The sequence below is a fragment of the Marmota flaviventris genome, chromosome 14 (genome assembly GCF_047511675.1).
Source record: "Marmota flaviventris isolate mMarFla1 chromosome 14, mMarFla1.hap1, whole genome shotgun sequence".
NCBI classification, from domain to species: domain Eukaryota; kingdom Metazoa; phylum Chordata; class Mammalia; order Rodentia; family Sciuridae; genus Marmota; species Marmota flaviventris.
The window spans coordinates 17,939,649-17,958,212 of NC_092511.1; the positions used below are offsets into that span (position 1 = coordinate 17,939,649).

At 38.6% G+C, this 18,564-nt stretch overlaps 1 protein-coding gene across 2 annotated transcripts; it reads right to left on the reverse strand.

Annotated features, from left to right (window-relative positions):
• Positions 1 to 1,443: 1,443 nt before the first annotated feature.
• Positions 1,444 to 16,686, reverse strand: Wdcp (WD repeat and coiled coil containing). Of its 2 annotated transcripts, none has more exons than XM_027937886.2 (4): positions 16,653 to 16,686; positions 9,722 to 11,525; positions 5,264 to 5,378; positions 1,444 to 3,253 (listed from the first exon to the last, which is right to left on the reverse strand). In XM_027937886.2, exons 2-4 carry the CDS (start codon positions 11,504 to 11,506, stop codon positions 3,024 to 3,026), a joined length of 2,130 nt encoding a protein of 709 aa, XP_027793687.1. In that variant the 5' UTR covers positions 11,507 to 11,525; positions 16,653 to 16,686; the 3' UTR covers positions 1,444 to 3,023. The 2 variants fall into 2 exon arrangements, with proteins under 2 accessions (XP_027793687.1, XP_027793686.1); XM_027937885.2 differs by having other exon boundaries at positions 16,603 to 16,680.
• Between the last annotated feature and the right edge of the window lie 1,878 nt (positions 16,687 to 18,564).

Below are 18,564 nucleotides of genomic sequence, written 5' to 3' on the forward strand. Positions count from 1 at the left end.
ATTAAAAAATTAAAAAAAATAAGAAAGGGCTGGTGATGAAGCTCAGTGGTATAGCATCCCTGGGTTCAACCCCTAGTACCACAAAAACAAAGTTAAAAAAACTCTAATTAAAAAATCAGAGTTAAATTTACATACTTTTGTGATTCCAACTCTATTTCTAGATAAAAGACACTAGAACGACTTCAAACACTTGCTTAAGGATATATTTACAATAATATTCAAAGCAATATGACTTAAATTTCAAAAATAAAACCAGGGATCAAATGTCCATGATGGGAATATGGATAAATTGTGGCAACTCTAAACAGTGAAAGATACCAAACACATAATAAGACTGAATCTTAGAAATAATGTTGAATGAAAAAAGGCAATTCAAAGAAGACTACATACAATATGATACTATTTGTATAAAACTCAAAACCAAGGAAAAATAAACATTATATTTTTAGGCCAATGCGTAATATATGGTGGTGAAACTCCTTTTTATGAATGAAGAAATGATCATTTCAACCATCAAGATGTTAGTGATAGCTGGGCACAGTGAAGCATACCTGCAACCCCAGCTACTCACAAGACTAAGGCAGGGCTGGGTGTGTGGCTCGGTGGCAGAACACTTGCCTTGCATGTGTGAGCCACTGGGTTTGATTCTTAGCACCACATATAAGTAAGTAAATGAAATAAAGGTCCATCAACAACTAAAAAAAAATATATGAAAAAAAAATAAAATAAAAGACTAAGGCAGGAGGATTGCAGTTTCAAGGCCAGCTTGGACAATTTTGCAAGAGTTTGTCTCTAATTTTTCAAAATAGTTTAGGTAAGTAGTTCAGTGGTGGAGTGCTTATGTAGCATGAATGAGGCCCTGAGTTCAATACCTAGCACCACATACATACATACACACACACACACACACACACACACGCAAAAGACATTAGTTACCTCTGGTGCTATGGAGTCAGGATTAAGGAAGGACATGGGGGCTTAAATGGTTTCTGGTAATGTTCTGGTTCTTAAATTAGGTAGTGGGCTCTTTAATTATAAGTTACCCTATTCTGTATATAATTGCAAGAATTAAATAATACCCATTCAAAAATTGAGAAAATTTGGGTATAAAATGTAATTTGTAAATACCATTTTTCTTGCAAAATATTTTCAATGTAACATTCAAAAACAATTTAAAGGATTTAGCTCTTCTTCCCCTAACACCAGAGCCAACAAATATTGGGTTGTTTTCTATTGTTCCAATGACTACACTAATAGCAGAGGCCAAGGAAACATCTTTTGTATAAGAGTTGTCATGGATTCAGATGTTTTAAAGATATAATTTATATTCTGGACTATATTTACAAGAAGCAGAAACACAAAAACAACATACACATATGTAAAATCAAGAACATTTCTCTATACCATTAACAACTGCAAAGAAAATACCAAAACAGCCACAAACACAATTAGTGACTTTATTGAAGACCAAGAAGACTCTGTCAAGAAATGGTAATTATAACACACACCTGAGGCATTCATACTGATCTTATCCGGGGGTTCCTTAGTCCCCCTCTTTAGATTTTCTAATAATTGTGATTTCATCACACCCCAGATACCTCCTTTGCAAATGGAGCCAGGCCTCAAGTCAGTCCTGAGCCACTACTCTCAGGCTGCTGATTACAGACAAGTGGCCTCTCCTTCCATTATCCCAGCAGCTGTCTAATGCATGTGAACCACAAAATGGACCCTTGCTTCTTTCCTGTCCAGCTCCATCTAAATAAATGGTAACAGACAGACAGGAGTCCCCAAGGGCACAAAATATTTTCTTTCTAAATAATTTTAAAGGGAAACCATGTATGCGCTAATGGAGCTTCTCTAGCTGAAACAACTTATCTGCAGATGTGCTCTGTCTTGCCACACCTTGATCAATGTGCTCTGCTGAGATGCCTGCAATCTGTGATTCTGTCTGAAGAGAGTGAAAAGTGGTACATCCATCCGAAGGGATTCAGGCTCTTTCCACTCTACAAAGCTGGTACTTCACCTATAAGTCTAATAAACTGGTACTTTTTAGAACAATCTCAGATTCTCAGTGAAATTTTCAACTGTCTGAAATACTTTCAGCATCTAGGCTAGTTTCTAACACTTTAAAGGAAAAAAAAGAAAGATATCAAAATCAAAGTGACAAGTTGAGCTGGGGTGTGTTTCAGTGGTATAGGACTTGCCTAGCAAGTTCAAGGCTTTGGGTTTGGTCCCCAGCACCTCACCTGTACACAAACACAAAAGAATGGTGACAAGTATTAGGCCTTGCCTGTACTTGGTACTGTACTAGTAGCATCAGGCCAAGTTCAGAAGGACCCTTCAGGAGTCAAATTGCTTAAAATTCCATTAAAAAGTTGCCTAGGGTCAGTGTTTAGCAGTATCTGGGCCTTTGCCAGTCAGAATTGTTTAGGGTAGCAAGAAGGTTAGGTTTAAACCCCAGAAGGTAAGGCCAATGCCAGTATAACCTCCTTTTGCAGGCAGCCCTGGGAGCAAAAACCAGTTTTTTGGCTTCCTTTGCACTCTGCTGATTCCTGCTGGGTTTAGGTTAAAAAGGACACATTGGAGCATCTGCTCTCCAGTGGCATTCCTCACCCTCATCTCTAAACCAAGAAAAAGACTGTAACAGCACTGAAGTATACTGTAAGTGCTCCTAAGACAGTTTTAACACTCCTTTGGGCAAGGGACACAAAGCTCAGATAAACCACAAAACAATCCACATGGCACCATAGTATTGTTTTGTTCTGGGAATTCTGCCCTTAGGCAAAACCATAGTCATGAATACATAAACAACCACTTTCTGAGCCATCTAACAATGACTAAGCTCTGCTATCAAGCAGAGTACCTCCGCCCAGAGGAAAAAGCAGAAAGGTGGCAGAGCTAGCCATGGCAATGCCTCACCTGAGTGACAGTACAAATCTCACCAGTGAGAGTCCACAGTGCAAAAACGACCTTGCTTGTCATGATCTCATTTGAAAAGCTAGCAAATAGTCTGCAAACAGATATCAGGCGGCGCCATCTAAATGATTAGAACAGCCAGTGGTATGTAAACCCTGGGCAATAAGGTCTCCAAAGACTTCAGGTGAAGGAAGAGGATCCTGACTGTGAGAAAGAGGGTCCCTGGAGACATCTGACCTGGACAGGATGCCATCTCTCACGATGATTACCTGGGTGGCTGTGAAAGTTAATGGGATGAAGCCCTCACTATCAGCAGAGAGAAGAATCCAGTGGGAATCTGTGAAGTAAAATAAACAAAGACAATTTAGGATATCTAATTCTATAAAGAGAATGATGACAACAAATAAGGTGTTTTTTTTTTTTTTTTTTTTTAGTGGAATACAGTAGTTGATATCAAGCCTTATCATCATAGGATTTTACAGAGAATGGTGGGCTAAAAGGACTGAGGGTCAGGTTACATGGCAGGAAGAGGATGTCAATGACTTATGGTCATCCAAAGCTGGTCACTTAGGTAGAGTTAAAGGACATACACTTTCACCCAGGCCAGGCATTTATCACCCAGTGCTCTGTATACAAGTTTGTGTATGCACATACATTAAGGGTTGTATGTAGAAGTTTTCTCCCTTATCTATGTGCTGTTCACCAGTTTCTCAAGAAACTATCTGAATCTGAGAAGCAGTTAATCTATGGAGGAACATTCATTATTTTGTAGATCCATAATAACCTGTAGACATTCAAGGAGATTGAAATGACTAGCTAGAATATAGTTGCCCAGATAATCCTGAATGGTTTGTTTCAGGGGTAACCTAGGGACCACAACACATGCTTGGACCTTTTCTGGTTCCTTTAAGTCTAATGTGTCTCACCTTTTGACCCTGTGATTTCACTTCTGAAAATCTATACTTCCAAGAATAACATAAAATATGCAGAGAGGGTTTTCTTAGTGTTATTTATAATGGTGAAAAGTTGAAAACCACCTAACTGGGTCAAAGAATACATCACAAAATAAGATACAGAACAGCTCAGAATGGAATATGAACTTACCCATTAAAAATGAGAATCATGAGCTGGACATGGTGATACATGACCAAAATCCCAGCTACTTGGAAGACTGGGACAGGAGAGAAGTCTAGGCAACTTAGCAAGACCCTGTTCCAAAAGTTTAACAAAGAGCTGGGATGTAATTCAGTGGTAGAATGCTTACCTAGCATACGCAAGGCCCTAGGTTCAATTCCTAATACTGCAAAACAATTTTTAAAAGTGATTTATGGGGCTGGGGATGTGGCTCAAGCAGTAGCGTGCTTGCCTGGCATGCGTGCGGCCTGGGTTCGATCCTCAGCACCACATACAAAGATGTTGTGTCTGCCGAAAACTAAAAAATAAATATTAAAATTCTCTCTCTCCCTCTCACTCTCCCTCTCATTCTGTCTTTAAAAAAAAAAAAAAGAATATCTACTAACTTTAAAAAAAAAGTGATTTATGAAGCTACACCATAAATGCAAATGCCAAAACAGAAAAATGCTAATACTACAATGTTAAACGGGAAAAAAATAAAATGATATTCTATGTTCAGTGTGTTGGCTACTGTTAAAAGAATGAAGCCTAACAAGAATATAGAAGTGTTAATATCAAAATGTCTGAATAACTTCTTAAACCTTTGTTCTAGCAGACTAATATTTGCTCCTATGTTTATGCAATGGTAAATCTTAATTTATATGAACAAATAAAATCTACTATATTGTGCTTGGGACATTTAAATCAATGTAAATATATGTATTCTGTGACATGATGTTTTATTTGGCCATTTAAAAACATTTAAGATTATGTTTAAAAGAAAAATAAAATGAGGCATATCATGCTCCACATCTGATTAATGTGGGTATCACTCAATCAAATACCATCTGAGAGTGTCCTTCATGTCTCCATGCCTGCTCCATATCAGAACAACTTCTTTTAAGAAATATTCTGCAATGCTATGATTTTTTACATTTTACTGCAATATGTATACGTGAGATTGCTATGTGATTTCCTTTTCATTGTTATATATTGCTTTGTAACTTTTCTAGTCTTATCATGTGTACATTTAAATTTTCCAGCTAGGCTGTAAGTTTCCTAAGGGCAGAATCAATATTTTCATGTGTTATCTCTAATAGGCTGGCTATACACTAGGCAATTAATGATATTAATTAACTAGCAAATTACTGAATGATTGGTATACCTCATTTCTGTTACCAGTGGAAGCCACAGAACGGATGGTAAAGGGAGGAGTGTTATGAATTTAACCTACCATGCAGCATTTCAACGAGAGAGAGGCCAAACATCTGCTGAATTGCACTGAGCCTTAGCTTGCCATTGCAGAGAAGCACTGCTCTTCTTTCAACAGGACCTATATAACAAGGTTTCTTCAAAATAAATAAATAAACAAATAAATAAACAAATACACAAATGTTGCTAAACTATTACAAAAACAGTGGGGCTAACATTTCTTTTTCTTTTTAGTTGTAGTTGGACACAATGTATTTAATTTATTTGGTGTGGTGCTGAGGATAGAACCCAGTGCCTTGCTTGTGCTAGGCCAGCGCTCTACCCCTGAGCCACAACCCCAGCCCTAGGGCTAACATTTCGTAAGAATAGAAATGGGTGGGCTGGGGTTGTGGCTCAGTGGTAGAGTGCTTGCCTAGCAATGTGAGGCCCTGGATTCGATTCTCAGCACCGCATATAAATAAATAAAAATAAAGTTCTACTGACAACTGAAAAAAGAAAAAAAGAATAGAAATGGGGCTAACATTTCTTAAGAACAGAATGTAAAACAGTTTTTGAAAATCCTTGTCTATTATCACTATCAACTATACTTCAGTTATAAATCTTAAGGAGCTCTTGCTGTATTCTTTTTCTTTTCATTTCTTTTTTAAATTTATTTTATTTATTCTGTTACATATGACAGCAGAATGCAATTCAATTCATATTACACAAATAGAGTACAATTTTTCATGTCTCTGGTTGTACACAAAGTATAGTCTCACTATTCATGTTTCCATACATGTACTCAGGGAATGATGTCTGTCTTATTCCAACTTTCCTACCCCCATGCCCCCTGCCTTCCCTTCCCTCTCCTTTGCCCTATCTAAAATTCATCTGTTCCTCCCTTGCCCCCCCATCCCCATTATGAATTAGCCTCCTTATATCAGAGAAAACATTCGGCATTTGGTCTTTGGGTTTGGCTTACTTTACTTAGCATGATATTCTCCAACTCCATACATTTACCGGCAAATGCCATAATTTTATTCTCTTTTAATGCCGAGTAATATTCCATTGTGTATATACACCACATTTTCTTTATCCACTTATCTATGGAAGGGTATTTAGGTTGGATCCACAATTTAGCTATTGTGAATTGTGCTGCTATAACCATTGATGTGACTGTGTCCCTATAGTATGCTGTTTTTAAGTCCTTTGGGTATAAACTGAGAAGTAGGATAGCTGGGTCAATGGTGGTTCCATTCCCAGTTTTCCAAGGAATCTCCATACTGTTTTCCAGATTGGTTGCACCAATTTGCAGTCCCACCAGCAATGTGAGAGTGTGCCCTTTTCCCCACATCCTCATCAACACTTATTGTTGTTTGTATTCTTAGTTTTGCTGCATTATTTAATGTAACTACAGGATCAGAACAAAATACAATCCCTAAGGTACTTTCCCTCTTTCTCTAAACTCTAATTCTAGGAACTGGCTTTCCTAGGACGTGACCAATGACACTATAGGATGATAGAGAGTAGCACAATTCAATCCTGAGGAACAACTCCCTGCCTGTTTTAGAAAGAACTAAGAAACTTCACACTTGCTTTAGTGGAGAAAATGCAAAGAAAGATGGTAAAATATCTGAGCATTTGTACAAATAAAACAAACTGTGGTCAAAATTCACTTAGCTTAGAAAAAGTATAAAGGAAAATCATTTTTAAAATGTAAAAAGTCATTACAAATTAATCTTCTTTAGAAATGGTTTCAAATATACCTAGAGTATAAAAAAATATTTTAAAATTATCACTCTAACTTAAGACACATTAAGAGCCCAAAAGCATAATCACAAAACATAAAATAAAGAAAAATTACTTCTAATTATGTATTATTTGAAATAATATCTTCATTCAAGTATTTAAAGAATAGTATTGTAAGTAAGTTATGTGTCTTAATTTATTTTGTTAAAATTTTCACAATTCATTTTCTGAATGCTAAGAAATGTGATTTCAACTTAAAAAGATAAATTATACTCCATTTATGGTAGGGCAAACCACTCAAAAAATGTATACTAATAACATTTGTAAACAAAGTCACATGAATAAACTGTAAAAGTCCTAAGCAGCTAATTATTTAATTCATGAAATGTAACATTTGAAATTATAAGAGAGTACACTGTCCTATGCTTTTCATTATTTTGCTTTTTTTGTCTTACTTTTGTCATTATAAAAGGAAGATATAATCAACATTTTAAAAAACAAAAATTTGTAATGCAGAAAGTAAGGTCCCTAAAATTCTACCTATAATTTTTTAAAATTTAGTTTTAAACTATTCTTTGAAAAACATATATCCTTGAGTTGGTACAGTAGTAATATTAAGTAAACACTAATTAAAATACCTCTTTTTGACCAATATTAAAAGAGTAATTTATATGCTGCTTATACATGTTGATTTCACTATCAACATGCTGCAAATATCTATTAAATCTAATAAGGAAAATAAATACAAGCAATTCACATTCAACTGGCAAAAAAACATGAAAATACACTAAATTCACTAATCATGAATAAGTGAAACAACACCTCACACTGATCAGATTGGAGAGATGTGAGGAAAAGGATAGTCATACGTTGCTGATGGGTGTGAGATAGTGCACTGTAAAGTTAAAAGAAAATCTTTTGGGGCTGGGGTTGTGGCTCAGCAGTAGAGCACTCGCCTTGCACGTGAGAGACCCTAGGTTCGATCTGCAGCACCACATAAAAATAAATAAGTGAAATAAAGGTATTATGTCCAACTACAACTAAAAAATAAATATTAAAAAAAGAAAATTTTAAAAAATATATATTTAAATTGATTTACTTTTAAATATTTTTTTTAGTTGTAGATGGGTACAATATCTTTATTTATTTATTCTTATGTGGTACTGAGATTTGAACCCAGTGCCTCTCTTCATGCAAGGCAAGAGATCTACCACTGAGCTACAACCCCAGTCCCTAGATTGGATTTATTTTTATTTTATTATTTATTTTTATGTGGTGCTGAGGATCAAACCCAGGGCCTCACATATGCTAGGCAAGCACTCTACCTACCACTGAGCCACAACTGTAGCCCCTAAAAGAAAATCTCTAAAAGGCAATCTTGCAGTTCTATCAAAAGCAGAAACATAAATAGTCTTCAAATTTACACCTCCACTTCTGGGAACCAATCCAACATAAATACAAGTACTAAACCAAATGGACACATACACTGTTTCAGCACTGTTTGGAGTGGCCCTTGATGGAAAACAAAGTGAATGTGGATCAACAAGGGGATAGCTGAATGTACAGGGGCAATTTCTGAGAATTCCTGAGATCTAACGAAAAGCATAAAATCTCAGATTCAGAGAATATAACAAATCTTGGAAGAGAATCTAAAAAAAAGAATTATATTAAGGAAAACTTCACCAAGACTTGAACATATATGATTTCACCCACTATGTGAAACTGAGACCATTAGAACCTGATAAAATTCTTCTGGGTTTTAAGAATCAATCTAGCTTTTATCATATAAAGCAACATAAAACCCAGTCAAAACACTGAATTTCCACCAAGATAGGCTATTGTACTTACTCAATGTCAAAACTCTATATTGCTAAGCAACAAATAAATTCTTTTGTCTCAGAAAACTAACTTGAAGTGTAGTAATAGTCCACTCTGATTTTAATTTGCTTTTCTCTAATGGCTAATGAGGTTGAGGTGTTTGTTATCTATATATACTCTTCAGAAAAATTCTGTGTACATGTTTAAAAAAAAATAGCATACTCAGCATGGAGTGCACCATATGACTATTTTTGCAAAACAATGACAAACCACCCCTTGCACATATACAGTATATATCTATGTATACAAGATCTGTGTTAGATTATATGAGTATGAAGAAAAACATGGAAGGATACACATTAAGCTGCTGGTGAAAGTGGATTATGGGGAGGATGGGTTAGGGCCATATTCAATGTGGAAAGAAGTATCCACAATAAAGTACCCACATGTACGATATAATCCCACCTAAATAATAATATGTACTTGCATACGTATGAATAGAGATGCATCCAAAACATTTTATTTTTTATTTTTTGGTGGTGCTGTGGATTGAACCCAGGGCCTTGTACATGCAAGGCAAGCTACTCTATACCAACCGAGCTATATCCCCATCCCACATTTTTAAATATCTGTATGTCTCCACTGTAAAAGGAAAAGGTTTCCCTAACAAAATAACAATTTTTTTCCTACATATAAATTGCCAAAGTGTAGTCGTTCATTTTTTCACACCAAACACAAGATAAAATCACAGCATATATTGGTTATGTGTGCCTATCTCTTTGGTAGGCTAACCTGCAAAGGTTTATCACCTTGCTTGTAATATACATGCCCAGGTTAGTGAAGTTCAGTTAGAGTACCTCTTTTTCATTAAAAGTTCTTGCACTGGATGCAGCAGCTTTTATGTAAAGTGGTAGCTCCTCAAAGGAGCAGTTACCTGGTAAATGATGTGAACATAAGGGAGATCCTTAGAGAGTGGATACACTGGAGAGGATTTCTTCCCATTATGTACAAAATCCATGAGTTCAGAAAGATACTGTTGCAATTCAATCAGGTTTCTAGATAAAATTCCCAGTTCCTTAGGTAGCTGGTAAGTTTCATTTTCCTTTTGTAAGTTCTCTTTTTGAAACACATCAGGAGGTTTTGGTGTGCTGGAGTGATCTGGTGTTCTGCTGGGCCTTGAGAGTGTTTCCAGGGCAATGGAATCATCAGTGATACTGGATGGGAGACTTTTGATTTCTTTAATAAGGGGCCTTCCAGGCCTTTTATTCTGACTATTAGTATTAGCTGTTAATAAAAGCCCTCTGTTTTGGTGGCAAAAATCTGAGGAAAGACTTCTAATCAATTTTTTCCTATTTAACAGAGCACTGCAAATAGAAGTAGCACTCTGGCTTTTGTTAGATGTTGCTGAAGATTCTTCTTTCAACAATACTTCTCTAACAATCAGACGAAGGATATACTGATCAGACTCTGAAGAAGGAAGAAATGCTGAATCAGTGGACTTTTGTTTTCCTACCAAAATTAATAATTTGTCTGCCAAAAAACATATGCCTTTTGGTCTTTCATTACTCTCTAAATGAATCTGCTGGATGTTTGGCATAGAAGATGAAATGACAGAGTAGATCAAAATTATATTACAAGTATTGGAAGCCACTGCCACTACCTGTGCTTTAAGATTAAATGCTATTAAATCAGGAACCAAAATGCCTGGAATGGTCACTTTTCTGGTCATGGTAACTGCTTCCTTAAAAGTCACAAGGACCAAATGTGAAGAATCCTGGCCAGTTCCTGTCAAGTAGTCCTTTTGTCTTAAGCAAATAAGAGAATTCCCCTCAGACCTAGCTTGGTTGAAATGTATATGAGTTAGATCCAAGGGCTCTGAAAAGGAAGGAGAAACTGATATTTCAGAATTTGATTCAGAAGCAATTTCCCCCTTATCCACAGAAGGCATTTCATCAATAACTGGAAAAGTAGGCAGATGAGTATCTTCACCACTAAGTGGAACATCAAAGGTTTCCAATGCATTTAAGCTACAAATCTTATCTAGTGGAAGCTCTGTAGCTATAGCAACCTGTGAGTCCACAGTGGCTCTCATGGAACAGATGGAGCTGTCCACATCAAACACTGGACACAAGGAGGACCTGTGAAGAATCTTCTGAGGACTATCCCAAATAAAAAAATGAAGGCTGCTGCCTACTGCAACCACTAGCCTCTGGCCATCCTGGGTCCAGCATGCACAGTGAATGCGGCCTTGAGTGTTGATGTCCACTTTTATCCGGGAACTGTCACAGTGAACATCAGGGAAAACAGAGACATTCTGTGAAGTCATCACAGTCAGGACAGCATTTTTGGGGTGCCACACACAGCCCTGGGGAAGGAGAGGAAGTGATTCTCTAATTTCAGAGGTCTGAGACACCAACCATTTGCTTGACCCCACAGTGCTGGGACACAGCTGCCACACAGTGACATGCTTCTTGTGCTGGATAGCAAGTAGAGTGGGCATGTCAGCTGTTGCTGCTGACTGGGCCCACGATAGCCCACAGACATGTTCAAATTGTCCAATGACTCTGGAGTTCCCAAGCTTGGCTTCTCCACTGTGAAGCTGTAAATCAGTCAGAAATACTTGATTCCCATCCGTCCAGGCAAGGCCATGGTTTGGGTGTATTGCTTGATACAACACATTCAGTCCAGTCCTGAGCAGTTTTCCTTTTCCCAACTCCATCCTTTGTGATAAAAGTTATCTGAAATGATCAGGAAGGAAAGTTACACCATGAAAAAATAATTTTAAAAATCCAGAATATAGGCTATTTAAGATAACTGACTTGGACCCAGGTCAGTCTTGTAGGGGGATAAAAAGACAGGAATAATGTTGTAAATTAAGAGACTACTGAGAGCTGGGGAGGCAGCACAGTGGTAGAATATTTACTTAGCATGAATGAGGCCCTGGGTTCCATCCCTAGCACTACAAAAAAATAAAATATAAAGACAAAAATTAAAAAGAGAGACTGCTGAATTAAGACAACACAATGTAAAAACTTTGGCTTGATTTTGAATTGAGGATATAAAATTTTCTGTCCCCCAAAAATGTATTTTTACAACTGAAGAATTATGATTAAGAAGATATGTGAGCGAGGGATATAGCTCAGCAGTAGAACACGAATTCAGCATGTGTGAGGCTCCGAGTTCAATCCTTAGCACCACACACACAAAAAAAAGGGACGGTAGACTTGTTAATCTTTATTAAATGTGTTAGAGGATACACGTTGAAGTATTTGGGATAGTTTCAAGATATGTAGAACATGCTTTCAAATGGTTTAGGAAAAAAATTTTATATAGATAGATAAAACAAATATAACAAAATGTTAACAATTATTGAATTTATACTTAGGCTACATTGGCATTAATGGGATTTCAACCTTTTAGAAGGCTGAATATCTCAACCTCTACTAACCATCATTCTAGGATCTTTGAACTTGAATGTGTTCATACATATTTATGACACATAAGGTCAGTAATAAGAAATACTATTGGGATAAGTTAAAAATATGAATATTCACTTTGAAATAAATATTTTTTAAATTTCTTCTTTAAACAATGTTATTCTTGCTGGGTACAGTGGCACACGCCTATAATCCCAGCAGCTAGGGAGACTGAGGCAGGAGGATCACGAGTTCAAAGTCAGCTTCAGCAATGACGAGGCACTAAGCAACTCAATGAGACCCTATCTCTAAATAAAATACAAAATAGGGCTGGGGATGTGGCTCCGTGGTTGAGTGTAATCCCCCAGTACCTGAATTCAATCCCCGGCACACAACCCCCAAAAAGAATGTTATTCTTTAATTTCTTTGAAACACTGATTTATAGCTAAGTAAACCTGCATTTCCCCAACTGCAATTCCTAAGACCCCACATAAAGTCCTTTTTCACTTTTGCAAAATAAATAAATATTCTTCAATTTAAGAGTGAAAAATTGCCAAGTACATTTTGAAATTCCATCAAAGAATCATCTAACTTGGAAAAGTCATTTCTTTAACCACTCTCCTCCTCCTCCTCCTCTTCTTCTTTTTTTAATTGTAGGTGGACACAATACCTCTATTTTATTTTTATGTGGTGCTGAGGATTGAACCCAGTGCCTCAAGCGTGCCAGGTGAGTGCTCTACCACTGAGCCCCAGCCCCAGCCCTACCACTCACTTCTTAATCCCCTCCTTTACCAATTTCTCATCCAAAGCAACTCTCACCAAGCCACCAGTGCCATCCCTGTCACTGAATCCTTTCAGCCTGTTCTACTGAGCAGCCAGTGTCAAAGACAGAACTTGAGAAACTGTCTTCAGATTCTAAATCCAAAGAAATGAATTTTCTGCCAAACAGCCTGGTAATCTGCTTTTAACTCTTCTGTAAATGACTTCTCATACTTCTTTATTAGCTTCATGCTTGCTTTTAGGATCTTGTACTAAGAATAATTGGTCTGTTATGCTTCTACACATGATGTCAGATTAAATGGTTCTGCAGTGGCTTGCTAAATGGAGAAATAAGTCCCCTGTCGTTGCTAATGACAAAAACAGCAATCTCTATCCCACTGGTCTTCTGTAATATATGGTTTTCCCTAATATCCACTTATGTATTTTTAAAAGTCTTTTATTGATAAATAATGCATAATACATTTTCCTGGACAGAAAAATTCCTAATGGACTAAATGTATCAAAGGCAATTTATCTGACATATTTTAGGCCACCTAATTTAGTCTAATGTAATTAGAGTGTGTGTGGACAGAGTAGCACAAGAAAAGAATTTGTGAATAAACCGGGGAAAACATGATAATAAATTCAATGAAGTTTTTGGAAAAATAAATTATACTGTCTTTATCTTTAATAACAAGAAAATATTTGACATTTTTTTCTCAGAAACCTAACAATAAATTTAAAAATCTGGTCCATTCTTTTCTCTGCCTATGCTATACCAGGACCTGACCACCTTTCCCTTTTTATTAGGGTAGAACAAGGAAAAGTGTCCTTGATTCTAGTCTCTTCTTTCCAAAAGAGCCTGAATGCTATGTGTTGTCAGGCAGATTAATCTTTCTACAAAGCATAACTCTGCTGGGAACTGGGGTACATGCCTGTAATACCAGCTTCTCCAGAGGCTGTGGTAGGACAGAAAGTTCAAGGCCAGCCTAGCAAGACCCTGACTCAAAAATTAAAAACTAAAAATAAAAAAAGAGGCTAGGGATGTAGCTCAGTGGTGGAAGAGGGAAAGGACAGCTCTGAATATTTTGTTCTTTTCTTCAAAAACTTTTGAAGACTTGCCACAGTCTTCAGTGTGTATAGAAAGTTCTTCCCATGGGCTGGGGTTGTGGCTCAGCGGTAGAGCGCTTGCCTAGCAAGTGCGAGGCCCTGGGTTCAATCCTCAGCACCACATAAAAATAAATAAAGGTGTTGTGTCCAACTACAACTAAAAACTAAATATTAAAAAAAAAAAAAAGAAAGTTCTTCCCAGGGCTAGGGATGCACTTCAGTGGTAGAGCACTTGACTAGCATGCATAAGGACCTGGTGGCTCCAAAACTTTTTTTAATTAATTAAAAAATAAATTAAAAAGTTATCTCAAAATGTATTAGCAAGGCATTTTAGGCCATATACTATCTGATATGGATATAGTTGTCCAACTTCAGCTCTTTGATCATAAAGGGCAGACTGAGGAATCTGAGGGAAGCAGCACACATTCATAAGACAATGCGCAGGATGGACCTGAGAAAAAAGAGTCAGGCTTCATAAGAAGCTATGAAATAGTCGGAATGGCACAACGGTCTGAAAGGGAACCAAGTTTGTAGCAATTTCAGTAGAGAAAGAGCGCCAGATTCAGGAGATGCTTCTAAAACAGAGGAAACAGATCATATCAGATAGCATATGAGAGGAGAAAAGAACTAAGGAGAATATCCAGATTTTTAGCTTGGAAAATGCTGAACCCACTAACCAAAGATACAGAAGATAGGAAATGCTTCAAAAGTGAGAAGAGGCAGGACACAGTGGCATACACCTTTAATCTCAAGTGACTCAGGAGGCTGAGGCAGGAGGATCACAAGTTTGAAGACAACTTGGGCAAACTGGCAAGACCCTGTCTCAAAAAAATAAAAAAGGGGGGCTGGGGATGTAGTTCAAGCAGTAGCGCGCTCGCCTGGCATGCGCACGGCCCAGGTTCGATCCTCAGCACCACATACAAACAAAGATGTTGGGTCCGCCAATAACTAAAAAATAAGTATTAAAAAATTCTCTCTCTCTCTTTAAAAATAAATAAATAAATAAAAATTTAAAAAAATAAAAAAGGGTTGGGGATGTAGCTTAGTAGTACAGAGTCACTGGGTTCAAACTCCAGTAGTGGGGAGGGGGGTGAGAAGTGGGTGAAATATATGATAAATTTAGTATTATATGTGCTATCTATAAGGTATGACTCCTTATAGACAACTTAAGTGTATTTCCAGCTACATGTGTGGCTGAAACAAGAGACTAATAACTTCAAGGCCAGCCTAGCAATTTAGCAAGACCCCATCTCAAAATAGAAAAGAGCTGATAAAGTGCTTTGCCTGGTTTAAGTAAGGCCCTGGGTTCAACCCCCAGAACTAAAAAAAAAAAAAAAAGGAAAAAAGAAAAAAGTTTATTTGAGCAATTATAAACAGAACAGGGCTGCAATACAGCTCAGTTGGTAGAGTGCTTGCCTCTCATGCACAAGGCCCTGGCTGGGTTCAATCCCCAGCACCACAAAAATTTCCTATAAACAGAACAAAAATTAAATTATGGGCAGTCCCTAGAACCAGAACAGGTTCTGCTAAATCCTTAGAACATCATGACAGCATTTATAGAAAAAGGAAATGAAGTATAGAGACAACGTAATTGATTACAGCTAAATTGGTTACAGAGCCTCCCTCAATTAACTAAAACTCAGCTACTTTGATTAAACTAGTTCCGTCTATTGGGCCCAGTGCAGGAGTCTCGTTCACGTCAATGGCTCCTACAAAATTTTATTTAACACTGTGCAACTCTGTATAACATCTTTCTTACTTAAGATTATATATTATTTTTTTCTATGTTATTAAAAGTTTTATAAATATTTTTTGTGAAAGTACATGATTTGTTGAATTCACTCTTTTTTTCACTGAGCTTCATACAGGCCCGGTCCTTTATACTTTTATTTTGACACAGAGTCTCGATAAATTGCCAACGCGATCCTGGCCTTCCAAGTCACCGGGATTACAGGTGTGCACCACCGCGCCCAGACTGTACTCGCTGGAGACCCCTGGTCGTCACCAATTTTATCCTACTAAAAATAACGCTGTGAGCCGGGCGCGGTGGCTTTTAAGTAAGGCCCTGGGTAATCCTGGCAGCTCAGGAGGCTGAAGCAGGAGGATCGCGAGTCCAAAGCCAGCCTCAGCAACAGCGAGGTGCTAAGCAACTCAGTGAATCCTGTTTCTAAGTAAAATACAAAATAGGGCTGGGATATGTGCCCCTGAGTTCAATCCCCGGTACCAAAAACAAACAAAAATAACGCTGTGATAAAGATCTTTATGCATAAAGCATTTTTTAAAAAATTCCAGACTTCCTTAGGACAGTCTCAGAAACATCATTCGCGAACCACAAGAAATATATTCACTCGTTTAAACCCGGTGCTCCTCCTCCAAGCCCCTCACACGGGGCCCTTCCTGTTCTTCCGCACCTCTCGCCGCACCGGGATCTCCTCCCCGTCTTTGCCCACCAAGCGCCGGTCCCACTCCCTCACAGCCCACCCCTACCTCCCCACACTCGCCAAGCCCGGAAGCAGAGGAGACAAAGTACCTTTGGTCTCACTGCCCCATAGAAAAATCTATCTCCCCGGGCAGCCCCACCTCGCAAAACCGTGAGTGAGAAGTCCTGGACAGCTACCGGAAGCATCGGCCCCCGGCCCTCTGATAGGTGAGTGTGGGCCTGGTCGGCTCCTCAATTCCCCTAATGATTGGCTTTTGAATGCGTCACGTTAGGAGAAAGTCCTTCCCACGGGCCAATAAGCTCAGGCTTTGCCCGACGGGTCGCTGGGAGTTGTGGTTCCCGCGGAACCACCTACCCAAGCCTGCCTGGATCTCTCTTAAGCGCTTTAGCACCTTCCTCCACTTCTCATCAGTTCTCTTAGTCTAAGAGAGTTGGAGCCCTAGGGTCATGGTTTCATAACCTTGTTTTATTGGGGGAGTGGGGTATCAGAAACCCTTTTTTTTATAATTTCACTCTTCTTTCTTTTTTTTTTTTTTTAATTTATTTTTTAGGTGTAGATGGACACAACACAATGCCTTTATTTTTATGTGGTGCTGAGGATCTAACCGGGTCCTGCCTGTGCTAGGTGAGCGATCTACCGCTGAGCCACAATCCCAGCCCCATGAAACCCTTTTTAAATCTGATAAAATCTTCCCAGAAAACTATTCTTATCCTTTGACAAAATTTTGAGTAACAAATGAAGCTGCTTTATAGGCCTATGCAAACTACAAATCTCTGTTCTAAACCTACTCCAAACTACCTGCCCATGGCCATAGCCCATGGAGCTGGTGCTTCCAGCTATGGAAGATTGAGCCACACCTTGGAGCAGCTCATAAGAAATTTCAGATACTGATCGGCATGATACAGTTGACCATCATCTTTCCTGAACACCACAGTCAGTTCTTTTTCAGGGATGCTGATAACGATATCTGTGATCTAGCCACCTGGGAAAATTGGAGTTGGGGAAATGGAGGACGAATACCTTGAGGGTTCACTCTGGGTACCTTTGCTCAGGCTTTTCTCCCTGTACCTACCTTCCAGAGCCAGTTGACAGAATAAAATTTCCATCAATTTTTGGAACAATATATGCAAGAATTGGGGGGGATTTTTAAGAGTCTCATTCAAACTTCAAGCAAATATTACCTCCTTCAAACAATTCTAGAGGCTGAGGGTATGACTCTTATTAGCTTAGTAAGTGTGAGGACCTGGATGCCAGCAGAAGAAAAGAAAGGGGAGGGTGTGGAAGACAGACAATATCTTTCTAGATTCCGGAAACTTTTCCCCCCTGTTCTTTTTGGGGTACTTGGGGTTGTACCCAAAGATTAACTCACGCCAGATAAGCACTCTACCAGTCCTAGATACCTGGATTTCTTTTAGGTGGAAGTGAAGAGTAGAATTTGTTCACTCCTTCCACCGTGTTCATTACTTGATGCTGTAGTTGAGTCCTTAGCGTCCCTAACTCAGTTTCTGTTAAGACAGGGATCCTGTCTTAATTCAATTTGTATTCCCAGGGTGCATCTTGGCTTTAAAAAGTGAGAACCCAATACACGTGCGTGCGTTGAGTAGAACTACACGGGATAGTGAATAGGGGTTTAAGGTGGGTGGAGCAGAGTCAACAACTGGTGTCCTCCCTACCCTCTGTCCTTCTACAAACCCACGAAGCCTAACTAGTTCAGGACTCCCATAGTGCCCTGAACTCTATGGCACTGAGAACATCTAATTAAAATGTTTCATTGCCGGCCTTCTCCTAGTCTGTAGGACCAGGTTGACTCCCCAGTTTAGCACAGAATAGATGCTAAATAAATATGTATTGAATGGATGGATCGAGATGGATGGATATGTGGATGTGCGGGTGCCTGTATGTCTCGCACCCTCACCGCCCTCCGTGGCCAGTGAGTTAGTGACCCTTAGTCGGGCCAGGCTCCGGAGCAGCCACGTCAGGGTCGCTTCCCCAGGGCCCCGCCCCGGCCGACCCCACCTTTTCGCGCAGCTCCACCCCGCCGCCCCCTTCCC

Coding starts and splice junctions, on each gene's coding strand:
- Wdcp (XM_027937886.2), bottom strand. CDS start 11,506: ATGGAGTTGGGAAAAGGAAAACTGCTCAGGACTGGACTGAATGTGTTG. Junction 5,379..9,721: donor ATGTTCACATCATTTACCAG/GTAACTGCTCCT, acceptor TTTATTTTGAAG/AAACCTTGTTATATAGGTCC. Junction 3,254..5,263: donor TCTCGTTGAAATGCTGCATG/GTAGGTTAAATT, acceptor TTTACTTCACAG/ATTCCCACTGGATTCTTCTC.